General features: G+C 42.5%; 1 protein-coding gene across 1 annotated transcript in view; it reads left to right on the top strand.

Annotated features, from left to right (window-relative positions):
- The first annotated feature begins 1,082 nt into the window (after positions 1–1,082).
- The window catches only part of wnk4 (WNK lysine deficient protein kinase 4), a 62,005-nt gene continuing 47,524 nt past the window's right edge, over positions 1,083–15,563 (top strand). Inside the window, exon 1 of the mRNA XM_008113161.3 lies at positions 1,083–1,567. Within this exon, the coding sequence (XP_008111368.2) occupies positions 1,175–1,567 (393 nt within the window). The 5' untranslated portion in view covers positions 1,083–1,174. The remainder of the gene's footprint in view (positions 1,568–15,563) is intronic.

The following is a 15,563-nucleotide window of genomic DNA, read 5'->3' as shown; positions in this document are numbered from 1 at the left end:
TACACTGCCATATAATCCAGTTCAAAGCAAATACAGTAGAGTCTCACTTATCCAACACTTGCTTATCCAACATTCTGGATTATCCAATGCATTTTTGTAGTCAATGTTTTCAATACACCGTGATATTTTGGTGCTAAATTCGTAAATACAGTAATTACTACATAGCATTACTGCGTATTGAACTTCTTTTTTGTCAAATTTGTTGTATAACATGATGTTTTGGTGCTTAATTTGTAAAATCATAACCTAATTTCATGTGTAATAGGCTTTTCCTTAATCCCTCCCTATTATCCAACATATTCACTTACCCAACGTTCTGCCGGCCCGTTTATGTTGGATAAGTGAGACTCTACTGTAGTTCAATACGCAGTAATGTTATGCTGTAATTACTGTATTTATGAATTTAGCACCAAAATATTACGATATATTGAAAACCTTGACTACAAAAATGGCTTGGATAATCCAGAGGCTTGGATAAGCGAGGCTTGGATAAGTGAGACTCTACTGTACTGTATTTACGAATTTAGCACCAAAATATCACGATGTTTTGAAAACATTGACTACAAAAATGCGCTGGATAATCCAGAACGTTGGATAAGTGAGACTCTACTGTACTGTATTTACGAATTTAGCACCAAAATATCACGATGTTTTGAAAACATTGACTACAAAAATGTGTTGGATAATCCAGAACGTTGGATAAGTGAGACTCTACTGTACGTATTTTTGACATTCACGTTGAAATCTGAAATATATAAAGTCTTTACTGCTTTGAGCCAGACAATGTGGCAGTGTAGACTCATAACCCGGTTCGAAACAGATAATCTGGATCGTTTGCTTTGATTATATGGCAGTGTGAGGGTCTTAAGAGTAGTCCCAGCAGTTCTGTGTCTAATAGTGATTAGTGTAGGTATGTTTCCCAATAGTGTGGCTGTCTTAGCAGCTTGAGTTGTATGTGCTGTGTTAACTCCCAGCAGAGGAGGGGGCGTTCCGTGGGAGGCCTTGGCGCTCTTTGGAGCCGAGGGGCGGACCCTGAATACCTCTCTGTGTATGTATATGTGTGTGTGTCTCTCTCTCTCTCGGTTCCTTCGGGGCGGAGACGGGGGCGGGCCGAGGAGTCTCTCCTGGCCGAGGAGACGAGCCTCACTCGGAGGGCTGACACATCCCGCGCCCGATGCTCATGCTGCGAGCCCCCGACCCGGGCGCGCTCCCGGCCCAGCCCGGCAAAGTGGACTTGGCGATGGAGCCCGACGACGAGGCGGCGAAGGCGGCGGCGTTCCTCCGGGCGCGACGGCCCTCCGCCTACAAGATCAGCCTGCGGGGCTTCGACGGCGGCCCTCCCCCGAGAGACGAGAGCCTGCCCCCGCTGCTGCCCCTGCCCGAGAGCCGCCCCCCGAAGCGGGAGGAAGAAGAGGAGACCGAGGAGGCCGAGACCCGCGCCGTGGCCACGTCCCCCGACGGGCGCTTCCTCAAGTTCGACATCGAGATCGGACGCGGCTCCTTCAAGACCGTCTACAAGGGGCTCGACACCGAAACCACCGTGGAAGTGGCCTGGTGCGAGCTGCAGGTGGGTGAGGAGCCCCGAGGGTCCTCTTGATCTGGAGGAATGGAGCTAGAGACAGGCAGGGGCGAACTTCAGCCCGCCAGGTGTTTTGGACTCCAACTCCCACAATTCCCACACCGGCTGTTAGGAGTTGTGGGAGTTGAAATCATAGAAAATAGGGTTGGCCCATCTAGTCCAACCAGGAAAAGCACAATCAAAGTATCCCATCCAGCCTGTTTAAAAGTTTCCAAGGAAGGAGCTTTCACCACACTCTGAGGCAGAAAGTTCCACTGCTGAACAGCTCTTTCAGTCAGGAAGTTCTTCCTCATGCTCAGGTGGAATCTTCTTTTCTGTCATTTGAACCTATTGCTCTGTCCTAGTTTCCAGGGCAGCAGAAAACAAGCCTGCACCCTCTTCCTTATGACATCCTTTCACATATGTATACATGGCTGGCTATCATGTCTCCTAGGAGCCCCCAGTGGCGCAGCGGATTAAACTGCTGAGCTATTGACCTTGCTGACTGAAAGGTAGGCAGTTCGAATCCAGGGAACAGGGTGAGCTCCCGCTGTTAGACCCAGCTTCTGCCAACCTAGCAGTTTGAAAACATGCCAGTGTGAGTAGATCAATAGGTACCGCTCTGGAAAGAAGGTAACGGTGCTCCATGCAGTCATGCCGGTCACATGACCTCGGAGGTGTCTTTGGACAATGCAGGCTCTTCGGCTTAGAAATGGAGATGAGCACCAACCCCCAAAGTCGGACACGACTGGACTTAATGTCAAGGGAAACCTTTACCTTTATTTATTTATGTATTTATTTTCAGTATTTATCATGTTCCATCTTCCTTATGACATCCTTTCACATATTTATACATGGCTATCATGTCTCCTCTTATCCTTCTCTTCTGCAGGCTAAACATGCTCAGTTCTTTAAGACGCTCCTCATTTTCAGACCTTTGATCATTTTAGTTGCCCTCCTCTGGACATCTTCCAGCTTGTCAATACCTCTTTTGAACTGTGATGCCCAGAATTGGACATAGTATTCCAGGTGAGGTCTAACCAAAGCAGAATACAAGGGCACCGTGACTTCTCTTGCTCAAGAGACTAGACTCCTTTTGATGCAGCTCAAAATCCCATTGGGTCTTTTTAGCTGCTGCATCACACTTTGGCTCAGGTTCAGCTTGTTGTCCACGAAGACTTCAAGATCTTTTTCGCGTGGACTGTTGTTGAGCCAGGCATCACCCATTCTGTATCTCTGAATTTCATTTTTTTCTGCCTCAGTGTCTTTGCTGAAATCCGTTTTAGTTTTGGCCCATCTCTCTAATCTCTACAGGTCATTTTGAATTCTGATCCTGTTCTCTGGACTATTCAGTGTCCTTCCCAATTTGGTGTTATCGGCAAACTTGATAAGCATGCCCTCTAAACCTTCACCCAAATCATTAATAACGTTGAACAGTACTGGGCCCAGGACCGAACCCTGCGGCACTCTACTGGTAACTTTTTGCAGGAGAAAGAAGAACCATTATGACCTTTGGCTTCGGTCACTTAACCAATTACAGATCTACCTGATAGTAGCATTTCCTAGTCCACATCTGACTAGTTTGCTTGCAAGAAGTTCATGGGCAACTTTGTCAAAAGCCTTGCTGAAATCAGGATATTCTACATCCACAGCATTCCCTGCATCTACTAAGTTTGTAACTCTATTTAAAAAAGAGATAAGATTAGTCTGGCATGACTTCTTTTTGAGTCCAAAACACCTGAAGGGCCGAAGTTTGCCCATGCCTGTAAAAGATTTAGCAACCAAGCCCTATAAAGAACTGGGGATATTCAGCTTGGAAAGAGAAGGCTGAGGAAGAACAGGAGAGCCATATTTGAAAGGATGTCCCATTGACAAGGAAGGCAAGCTTTGTTTTTTGCAGCTCTGGAGACTGACAGGGAGCAATGGGTTCAAATTGTAGGATTAGTTTGAACTTCAACATTGGGAATAACTTAATACCTGGGTTGCTGTGAGTTTTCCAGGCTGTATGGCCATGTTCCAGAAGCATTATCTTCTGACGTTTCACCCACATCTATGGCAGGCATCCTCAGAGGTTGTGAAGTCACAACCTTACAACCTGCAATAGATGTGGACAAAACGTCAGGAGATAACACTTCTGGAACATGACCATACAGCCCGGAAAACTCACAGCAACCCAGTGATTCCGGCCATGAAAGCCTTCGAGAGCTGTTTGGCACTGGTGGAGTCTCTTCTGTAGGTGCTTAACCAGGGGTTGGGTGACCATTTGTCAGAGGTGTGTTGATTGTGCTTTTCCTGCATAGTACTGGATTTGAACTGGATGGTCCATGCAGTCTCTTCCAATTCTAGGATTCTATGATCTGTCAAAGGGCCCTTCCACACAGCAACATAATCCAGAATATCAAGGCAGATAGTCCGCAAATCTGCTTTGAACTGGCTTATCTGAGTCCACACTGACATATAATTCAGTTCAATATGGATTTTCTACAGTTGTGTGGAAGAGGCTAGAAATACTTTCATTGTGTGTTCCTGCTTGGCAAATGGGATTGGACTGGATGGCCCTTGGGGAGGGGGGTCTCTTCCGACTCTCTGATTCTATGATTCTCGTGCTGAAAGACCTTGGGGCAGGTGCTAGGTTAGGAAACAAGAGTACCCCATGGCATACCTAGAACCATCTTAGTGGTTCTAGGTATGCCACTTCCTTTTCAAAAGTGTTTAGCTTCCTGTTGTGGTGAGGAGGGAGTTGGACATAGCCTAACCCATTATATGAGAGCCCCAGTGGCGAAGTGAGATGCTGAACTTGCAGACCGAAAGGTCCCAGGTTCAAACCCCGGGAGTGGTGTGAGCGCCCGCTGTTAGCTCCAGCGTCTGCCAACCTAGCAGTTCGAAAACATGCCATTGTGAATAGATCAATAGGTACCGCTCCAGCGGGAAGGTAATGGCGCTCCATGGAGTCATGCCGGCCACATGATCTTGCAGGTGTCTATGGACAACGCCGGCTCTTCGGCTTAGAAATGGAGATGAGCACCAACCCCCAGAGTTGGACATGACTGGACTTAACGTCAGGGGAAACCTTTACCTTTACCTCTATATGTATGTCTGGGTTTTTTTTAAGGTCCCTTCCTAGTATCCTTTGGGACTCTGATTCCGACAATTGCATTGAATAGACTGCATCAGCACTTGTTTCTTAGACCCCTTCCACACATCTGTATAAATCCACATTGAACTGGATTATCAGTGTAGACACATATAACCCAGTTCAAAGCAGATATTGTGGATTATCTGCCTTGCTATTCTGGGTTATATGGCTGTATGGAAGGGCTCTATGGTTATCATGGCTTTGTATGGGCAAGGAAAGGTTCCGTCTCTCAGGAACTAGAGCTGATGGGGGAAACTGGTTCCATTTTTGGAATCAAAAGGTCGAATATTCTCAGAAACAGGGCTAATATTTGAAGCATCAATGGGCCCTTCCATACAGCCCTATATTCCAGAATATCAAGGAAGAAAATCCCACAATATCTGCTTTGAACTGGATTATCTGAGTCCACACTCAAATAATGTGGGATTTTCTGCCTTGATATTCTGGAATGTAGGGCTATGTGGGAGGGCCCAACGTGTGTACTGGCCAGTGTAATGATTCCCTGAAAAGGGAGGTACAAACCTTGCAAAGGATGGAAGGAGGACTTCGGATATTTCACCAGATGAGGCAATGCTTTTGTGATACTGGAGTTTCATAGAAAGCAGAGCTTGAGAAAGTTAGGCTTTGAGACTGCAACTCATTGACTTCCTCAAGCTTTGGTGAGGTGCATAAGAGTCCCGGGTGCGAGCTTTTTAGCTATCTAGAGAAATTGATGATAGTTTCAGACCCTTGCCAAAAGCAGGCTTGGTTTGTACAGCGGCAACATCAAAGAGAGCTACACAACTCTTTACCATTTTCATTGTTACCTTCAATCCTTCTTTACCTTCTTGTGACAATTTGGCTTATGGAGGTTTGTTTATGGACCTTTGGAGAGCACAGCCATTGTTGTTTGGGATGTTCCTCCTGAGTCAGGGGTTCTTCAGGTTCTTTTCCGCTTCTTTACCTCTTTGAATGGGTTCACAGAACGACCCAGACAGAAGACGGCTTTGTTCAAATCATTACGTTCTATTCCATTTTGGAAAGGTAAGGGAAGATGGCTAAACTGTAATTGTTGTGTTTGGAAGGCGAGCAAGAGGCATTCATGCACCAGTCAATCCTGGAAACATAAATAACAAAGCGATTTTCCCCTCCTCACTTGAAAAATGACAGTGCCAATTTAACAGGATGTTCTTTGGAAGGGTATTTCGAGAATTCAGTGTGTGTGGAGGTTGAGCCCAAAATAAGACATTCTGAATGTCTCAGACCAGGTTGAATGAGTTGCTGGAGTGGAACAGAAGGAGATCACAGTTCCCAGCATCCCTTAGCCCAGCAGACAGGTTCCGGGGTTCTAAAAAAATAGAACTTCCCTAAACTCTGTTCTACACAGTACACTCTTGGAACAAGTAGTAAATGTATCTATTTGGCTGCACCTGGGAAGGAAAGCAAAGAACGCACCAAGTGGTAACAAACCTTCCTGCAAGCTGCCCTGTGATAACACACACCAGAAAGAGGAGGGTCCTGATTTATTATTTATTGTTTTTATTTATATCCTGCCCTTCATCCAGTGAGCTCAAGATGGTATTCATAGCTCAGCTCCTCACAGTATCCTCACAACAGTTTTGTGAGGTAGTCCCACGTCACCAGTGAGTTCCATTGCTTAGTGTACAAATGAACCTGGATTTCAACAGTTTCAATCTAGTAGTGTAACTATTATACACCCAGATTCTCCCTACTAGATCTGCTAAATCAAATGGTACGCAGAAGAGCTTAAATAGGAATATAATGGAAGTCAGAAAGAGCCTCAGGCTCCTTCTACGCTGCCATATAAACCAGATTATCAAAGTAGATAATCTACATTATCTGCTTTGAGCTGGATTATATGACTCTATACTGACATATAATCCAGTTATGGAGCCCCCGATGGCATGGTGGATTAAAGCCTTGTGACTTGAAGGTTGGGTTGCTGATCTGAAAGCTGCCAGGTTCGAATCCCACCCAGGGAGAGCGTGAATGAGCTCCCTCTATCAGCTCCAGCTCCATCTTCATGCGGGGACATGAGAGAAGCCTCCCACAAGGATGATAAAATACATCAAAACATTTGGGTGTCCCCTGGGCAATGTCCTTGCAGACAGCCAATTCTCTCACACCAGAAGCGACTTGCAGTTTCTCAAGTCGATCCTGACACGAAAAAAAAATCCAGTTCAAAGCAGATAATCTGGATTTTATATGGCAGTGTAGAAGGGGTCACAGAGGAGTTGCTTTTTGTTGGTACCAGCAAACTTTCTCTATTCCTTATACAGTAGAGTCTCACTTATCCAACATAAACAGTCCGGCAGAACGTTGGATAAATGAAAATGTTGGATAATAAGGAGGAATTAAGGAAAAGTCTATTAAACATTGAATTACATTATGATTTTACAAAATAAGCACAAAAACATCATGTTTTACAACAAATCGACAGAAAAAGTAGTTCAATACACGGTAATGTTATGTAGTAATTACAGTATTTATGAGTTTAGCACCAAAACATCACAATGTATTGAAAACATTTACTATAAAAACACTGACTACTAAAAAATTGATTACAAATAAAGATAGAATGAATATAATGAAATTACAGTAAAAACATTGTTGAAAGTTAAATCTGTAAAAAGTTCAGTCCTTGCTGCGTAGAGAAACAGCTGTGGATCCGGGTGAGAGGCAGACTGCGTTGGATAATCCAGAACGTTGGATAAGCGAAGGTTGGATAAGCGAGACTACTGTATTTGGACATTTAGTTCAAAGTTCTAGGAGCATAACACAAAATCACGATGCTTTAATATGTACTTTGAAATCCCACAAGTGCATGAGAATAGGGTTAGCAAGACAGCATTAAAGTAAATGTACTTTCCCTGTCTTCAGACAGAAACACACCTACATTATTACACTTTTCTCCAAGGCTGGAAAGATTTTGCACACACATTCCAGGGATGAATTTTGGCAGAATTAGACTCTCTCTCTCTCTTTGCAACGAGCTGCGTTGTTGCTTTCTATAGTTCAACAGGATAAGTGTAAGTAACAAAGTATATTGGCAAATTCTTGTCTGTGAATCGGCACAGATGGGTAGGCTTGATGATATAGCACCTATTCATACTTTACTGTTGCGTCAAGTTCCTAGGAGGTGCTGGTATGGAGGGAAAGGAAGGACATACTGGTTGGCAGCTATGTTCCTGTTGGCTCTGTTTGCCATAGGGATTACATTCAACAGAGTTCAATGTGACTTGCTTGGCACAGCACAACCAGTCATGTGTTGTAAAGGTGTATAAAGCAGGCAGATTCTCATCTCCTTCAGTGCTGGGGAGATGTGTGTTGTTTTGTGATTGTTACTGAAATACTGACAGATTCCTAAAAATAATGGAAAACTGTCATTTAAAGTAAAAAGAATTAAGGCAATGTTGGGTTGCTGTGCGTTTTTTGGGGTATATGGCTATGTTCCAGTAGCATTCTCTCCTGTCGTTTTGCCTGCATCTGTGGCTGGCATCTTCAGAGGTTCTGTTGCTAGTGAGGCAAGTGGGGTGTATATGTATATCTGTGAAATTTCCAAAGTGGGAAAAAGAACCCTTGTCTGTTTGAAATAAATGTGAATGTTGCAGTTGGCAAGCTTGACCTGTAAAGTAAATCAGTGAGAATATCTGTATAGAGGTAGCCTGGGCTTTGTTGCCTGGAGGCATCCTTTTTGGGAGGTGTTAACTGGCATTTGGTTGTTTGCTGTCTGGAGTTCTCCTGTTGTTGAGTGGTGTTCTCTATTTACTGCCTTGATTCTGGTGTTTTTTTAAATACTGGTAACTAGATTTGGTTCATTTTCATGTATCCTTCTTTCTGTTGAAATTGTCCACATTCCTGTATGCAATGGCTTATCTGTGTAGTCTGACATGATGGTTGTCAGAGTGGTCCAGCACTTCTGTGTTCTCAAATAATATTCTGTGTCCAGGTTGGTTCATCAAGGGCTCTGCTATAGCTGACTTCTCTGGTTGTATTAGTCTGCAATGCCTTCCATGTTCTTTCATTCGTGTCTGGGCAATGCTGCATTTGGTGGTCCCTATGTAGACTGTTCACAGCTGCATGGTATACGGTAGACTCTGCAGTGGTTAGAGGATTACTCTTATCATTTGCTGAATGTAGCATTTGCTGAATTTTCTTAGTGGGTCTGTAGATTGTAGGTTGTGTTTCTCAAATCATTGTAAGTCAATGTTGTGAGAAACTTTCTGTGAACAGGGATGTCAAAAGACATCATAGCGGCAACATGAATATAAGATTTTCAACATGTATGTCCTCTGCCTTGAAGGTCAGTAGAGCAGTTGAAGGAAATGTTGGGTGCCTTTGGAGCTAATAGCGAGACAGGTTTCTGTCATATTGTTCATGGGATGAAACATATTGCTGTGGGCAGCATCTAAACAAACCACAGAGTTTCCATCCATGGTTTACTATGACTCCCAAACCCAGCAATCTGATTTATCTACCTAAACGAGCTAAAGAAATAAATCCAGAACAAATTGTGTTTTGTGATGTTGTTTCATCTGGGGAGACAAATCAGATTTCCAGGTTCGAGGTACCACAACAAACAAGCCACAAACAGAAGGTTAGAGGCTTATTTAATCATGCTCATTAAAAGTAATGGTGGCGACTGGTAGTCACATCCAAATTAAGTCAGAATTCTACAGGTTTCTGATGTCCTTGCATATAAATATTGGATCTTCACGTCAAGTCTTCAAGAACTAAATGGTATTTAAAACAAATGACCTGCTATCTTCAGTAGTTTACATTTTTCAAATATTCTAATCACCAGGAAACCTGTGATTTAAGATTACGCCAGGAAGCACAGAGCAAGGTTCAGCCTCCTACCTCTCCTTTCTCCACTTGCCACCTCATTCTGCCTTCTCAGCTCTCTGGTTCACCTTGTTCTAGCTTCCAGGTTCTTGCCCACCTTGTTGTTGCCAAAAGAACATAGTCTTCAGTCCTGAAACAAACTTCACCTATACTATCCTTCACAATTCTCTTCTTTCTTCAGTTCCACATTCCTTCTTTCCTTCAGTCTTCCGTCCCCACCCATTCTTCCCTTAAGTTCCTGCTCCTGTTTATTGGGATGTTTTGGGCACTTGGCCCATTGTATCTACCTTCTAGAAGTCCTTCCCACATCACTGCCCAGTGTTCAGTCATTCCGTCTGCCTGGGATCATTTCCCTGTCCTTGGTTCACAGAACAACACACTCTCTCCCCTTTTCAGGCCCTGAGCCAGGTTTGTCCCAAGCAAACTGACCTTTCTCTTCCTCACGGAAACAGAACTATAGTATTTGTCTATATGTTTTTGCTGACATTGTTTACCACTAGAACGTTTCTGAACTTTCCATTGCAAGCAATTAGGAGTGAATGGGCAGCAAGTCTGAAGGTGGAAAACAAATAGCCATTTCTTTTTGGACTATGCAAATATGTTAGGACACCCTAAAAGGATATTGAAGAATATTGTTTTGGTTCAAACAAATGGTTGCTTGCTGCAAGTCATAACAAAAGGTCAAATTTGAATCAAAATCCAGGGTGTGAATTCTACAGCCCTCCAATATGTTAAGATACAACCGGCAGAAAAGTAAAGAATATCAGAAGTTGACATCTGGAAGACAACATGATTTTTGCTCCTGGTCAGAATCAATGAGGGAAAGCTTGGGCTAGCATTTAAAGAATATATCAATAACCCTATACCTCCTGAATATGTAGGCTTACCTGCAGTCGGTGAGTTATGGAAATTCCACTTGACTTTATGTATATGGCTTTCTCCATAGAATAAATGCATTTAAATCAGTGCAATTTAACAGAGAATACATCTACATTGTAAAATTAATACAGTTTGACATCAGTTTATTTGCCATGACCCAGTGCTATGGAATCCTGGAAGAAGTAGTTTGGTGAGGAACCAGATGCTCTGGCAGAGAAGGTTAAAAAACGTTTAAAGCTACACTTCCTAGGATCCCATAGCATTGAGCCATGGTTGTTAAAATTATGTTGAACTGCATTAATTTTTTGCCATATATATTCATCCTGAGTCATGGCTAATGTACATCCCATTGATTTTAATGACTTTACTCTGACTAAAACCAATACAGTAGAGTCTCACTTATCCAACCTAAACGGGCCAGCAGAACGTTGGATAAGCGAATACGTTGGATAACAAGGAGAGATTAAGGAGAACCTATTAAACACCAAATTAGGTTATGATTTTACAAATTAAGCACCAAAACATCATGTTATACAACAAATTTGGCAGAAAAAGTAGTTCAATATGCAGTAAAGCTACGTAGTAATTACTGTATTTATGAATTTAGCACCAAAATATCACGATGTATTGAAAACATTGACTACAAAAATGCGTTGGATAATCCAGAACGTTGGCTAAGCGAATGTTGGATAAGTGAGACTCTACTGTAATTAATAACATTCAAATTAGCTGCATTAAAATTTTGGATAAAATTCTAAAGAAAATTGCTATAAAGGGACTTTCAGGTCAGCAGTATGGAGCTTTCAGAAACCTACATGTTCTCATAGTAGTTATGGGATATTGTTAGTTTTGTATGATGTGTTGTCTTGCAAATAGATTGACCCTATTTGTCCTGTGTAGGCAGCAAAAGGACAGGTGATGACAAATAACTCTAAGCTGGATATGTGAATGAGTTCACAAGTACAAAGAGTATAAATACTTCAAACATTCAGGATTCTGTTGTCTAATTGTTGTGCTTTACTTAATTATCCCCATTCATCTATTGTAGATTTTCAAAGTCTAAGAAAAATGAAGCAATGTGTTGTCCTCTCCTCGCATCCCAGTTTCTTGATTCGGTGCCCCAGAAATGGAACTAGCTTTTATTTGTTCTTTGCTTTCTGCACATATACTCACAAATCTGTGTTTTTAAAGAGCTAGGCATGTTTAGCTTGCAGAAGAGAAGGCTGAGAGGAGACATGATGACCATGTATGTATCAATATGTGAGGGGAAGTCATAGAGAGGATGGAGCAAGCTTTTTTTCTGCTGCCCTGGAGACTAGGATGCGGAACAATGGCTTCAAACTACAGGAAAGGAGATTCTACCTGAACATTAGGAAGAACTTGCTAACTGTGAGAGCTGTTCGGCAGTGGAACTCTCTGCCTCGGAGTGTGGAGGCTCCTTCTTTGGAGGTTTTTAAACAGAAGCTGGATGGCCATCTGTCGGGGGTGCTTTGAATGCGATTTTCCTGCTTCTTGGCAGGGGTTGGACTGGCTGGCCCATGAGGTCTCTTCCAACTCTATGATTCTATGATACTGTGATTCTATGATTCTAGTGCAGATGGGCTTGTAACTGTGCTACTTGATGTTAGAGGCCAGAGGATCTTCTTCTGCAACTTCTTTCACATCATTTCTGTCTAAAGTTCCACCTCAGTACTTCCAGGCATTTGATCTTACTAGGTCTCAAGTCCATATTTGCATAGAGGATATGTTTTCCTAAAACACCTGACTAGAGGACAGTAACTGAGCAAAGGGCAGATCTTGAAGGAGCCTGTTTGCTTTCTCTGCTCATGCGCTGAGGCTTCTTGGGCCTTGATTCTTGTCCTCACAATCCTATCCTTGCTGTTGGATTACAACTTACACAGATAGGCAAACATTTAATGCTTTAATACTGTTGAATAACAAAGACATACAAATACACAGAAGGCTTCCCCGTTCATCTCCAGCTTTTTGGTGGTGGTGCTCAACTCTGGCCATGGGGAGGTGCTCTTGTTCCATTCCCAAGCCGAAGAGCCTGTTGTCTGTAGACTAGGCACCTCCTAGTTGCTGTCATGGCTGCATGGGCGCCTTTATTACCTTCCCACCAAAGCGGTGCTTACTGATCTACTCACATTTGCATGTTTTCGAACTGCTAGGTTGGCATGAGCTAGGGCTGACAGCGGGAGCTCACATCGACCTGCGGCTTCGAACTACCACATGATAGAATGTGGCAAAAATTTTAGAAATGGTATTAAGGCAATTTCATTTTAATTCTGGGTTTTTTTATTTTTCCAAAACAAACTGCAGAAATGTAGATAAACAACGCCTTTACACAAAAAATGGAAATTCAAAAAGAAGTAAGACAAGGATGGCCTCTTTCTCCACTACTTGTTATTTTAGCAGTGGAAGTGCTAGCAAAAAAGATTACAGCAAGTACTAACTTGGAAGGTTTAATAATTAAAAAAGAAACTTAGAAAGTAAGATTTTTTTTGCTGACAACATAGTGATTCTGACTCAAAGCCCAGCAAATAATATTCCAGAGGCACTAGAAAAAAATAATGGAATTTGGAAAAGTGGCGGGCCTATTTGTAAACAGAGATAAAACAAAGATTCTGACATATAACATGAGCAAAAAGAATCAAGAGACCCTGATGCAAGAGGTAGAAATAGAAATAACAAAGAAAGTAAAATATCTAGGAATCCATTTGACAAACAATAATTCAGATTTATTCAAAAATAATTTTAGAAGTATGGAAAGAAATACAAAAGACTTACAAAGCTGGAATAAACTAGACTTGTCCTTACTGGGAAGAATATCAACAATTAAAATTAATGTAATGCCTAAAATGTTATATTTATTTCAAACAATACCGATTGTGTCACAAGAAGCACTCTTCAAATATTAGAATAAAGAACTGACAAAATTGATTTGGAAAAATAAAAAAAAACCAGAATTAAAGTGAAATATCTACAAGACTCAAAAGATAGAGACTGGCATTACCAAATATGGGATTATACTATGATGCAGCAGCCTGGGTATGGATAAAATAATGGATTTCTCTAAAAAAAAATGAAAGATACGTGGCCATAGTGGTCCATGCTCTTGTTACATCTCGAATACACTACTGCAATGTGTTCTACGTAGGGTTGCCTTTGAAGACTTTGCAGAAGCTTCAGGTAGTCCAATGGGCAGCAGCCAGATTGCTCACCGAAGTGAAGTACAGGGAGCACATAACCCCCCTGTTATGCCAGCTCCACTGGCTGCCAGTTCTGCCAGTCTGCCAACCTATAAAGCCCTAAACAGTTGTGGCCCAGCTTACCTGTCAGAACGTATCTCCTTCTTGAAGGCTAAGGTCTTCTGGGGAGGTCCTACTCTCGGCTCCTCAGCTGTGGAAGTCCTTTCCCAATGAATTCAGATTGGCTCCCTTCTGACCTTTAGAAAGAAACCAAAAACCTGGCTATGGGACCAAGCTTTCGGAGAGTAATCAGTGTAATAGGCGGCTATGAAGTAATTGTAACACGATTAGAATGGCTCCTGGATTATGGCTTGTTTTAATAGCTGATTTTAATGTATTGATATGCTATGATTTTTATTTTTATTTTTACTGATTTTAATGCATGTGTATATATTGTATTTGCATGTTTATGTTTGTATGGCATTGAATTATTTGCAATTTGAAAGCTGCTCTGAGTCCCCTTTGGGGTGAGATAGGTAAGTCTAGACTAGACTTACTGATGTTAGGTTTAGTCCTGTCCGGCTGTAGCCAAGGGGGGGGGGGGGGAGTAGGGATTCAAACCCCCCCCCCCCTCATTTTTCAGGTTTTAGAAAAATTGGTTTACTCATGAATTTTAATAGGTTAACCAATTCCCCATGAATGTCCACTGAAGTTTATCAATGGAGCCTGATTTCTAAATTATTTCACATTATGGAACTACTTTTCATGATTCGCTAAAAAAAAGTTTCAACCCCCCCCCCCCATTTTTTTCTGCCTATGGCCCTGCTCATCTCCATTTCTAAGCCGAAGAGCCAGCGTTGTCCGTAGACGCCTCCAAGGTCATGTTGTCGCATGACTGCATGGAGTGCCGTTACCTTCCTGCCAGAGCGGTACCTATTGATCTACTCACACTGGCATGTTTTCAAACTGCTAGGTTGGCAGAAGCTGGGGCTGAAAGCAGGCGCTCACTAATAGTGCGCACTCACGCCGCTCCCCGCATTCGAACTACCAACTTTTCAGTCCGCAAGTTCAACAGCTCAGTGATTTTAATCCACTGCGCCACTGGGGGCTCCTGTTGGGGTGAGATAGAGTGGGGTAAAAACATAGTGAATAAATAAATACTTACAACAGAAGGGTCAAATTTAAAATGGCATGCATACTTAATTTGTGATAGAATGAAATCAGATTCCAACTTCAAAATTAGAAATTCACTAACAAGAGTTTGGATCAAATTCTGATTCTTTGGTACTAGCTTATATTCACCCATATCAATAAGTAATATTGCCATGTGAAATGTAAGGAAGTTGTGAATGGAACAGAAGGAAGCAGAGTTGACCTGACATTCTGCTTCATGCTCATCAAGTGAAAGTGTGTAGTATTCAAATGATTATTATTTTTGGCGCCTGAAACAAAAAAAATATTTGTTAGTCCCTCTCCCCATTCCTGGCAGTAAAAAGACAAGAATTAGTACAAAAAAAATCTGCTACCTAACACAGCCACCTCAGTCTGTTTGATGGTAGGGCTGGCCTCAACAAAAGAACATTTGTTCTGGGAAGACTTAACTGTGTGGGCGAAGGGGCAGGCAGAGGTCCAAAACGACAGCTTGAGAAGGCTGGACTCTATCACTCTGAAATCTTTCTTTCCCTCAGATCATGGACCTGTGGAGTTGAGGATAGTTGAGGAAGTTCTACACATATTCAGAAGTGACAATTGTTGCTTCCTCTGGCCAAGAGTTGAAGAGAGGAGGTGGGGGCAGAATGGGAAGCCAAGAGCGGAGCCCAAGTAGGCAAAGCAAGACAAAGCATGTCACAACTAAGGCCCCTTCCACACAGCTGAATAAAGTCCCACATTTTCTGCTTTGAACTGGAATATATGGCAGTGCAGACTCAGATAACCCAGTTCAAAGCAGATATTT

The sequence above is a fragment of the Anolis carolinensis genome, chromosome 6 (genome assembly GCF_035594765.1).
Source record: "Anolis carolinensis isolate JA03-04 chromosome 6, rAnoCar3.1.pri, whole genome shotgun sequence".
NCBI classification, from domain to species: Eukaryota; Metazoa; Chordata; class Lepidosauria; order Squamata; family Dactyloidae; genus Anolis; species Anolis carolinensis.
This window is presented reverse-complemented; position numbering and strand designations above follow the sequence as displayed.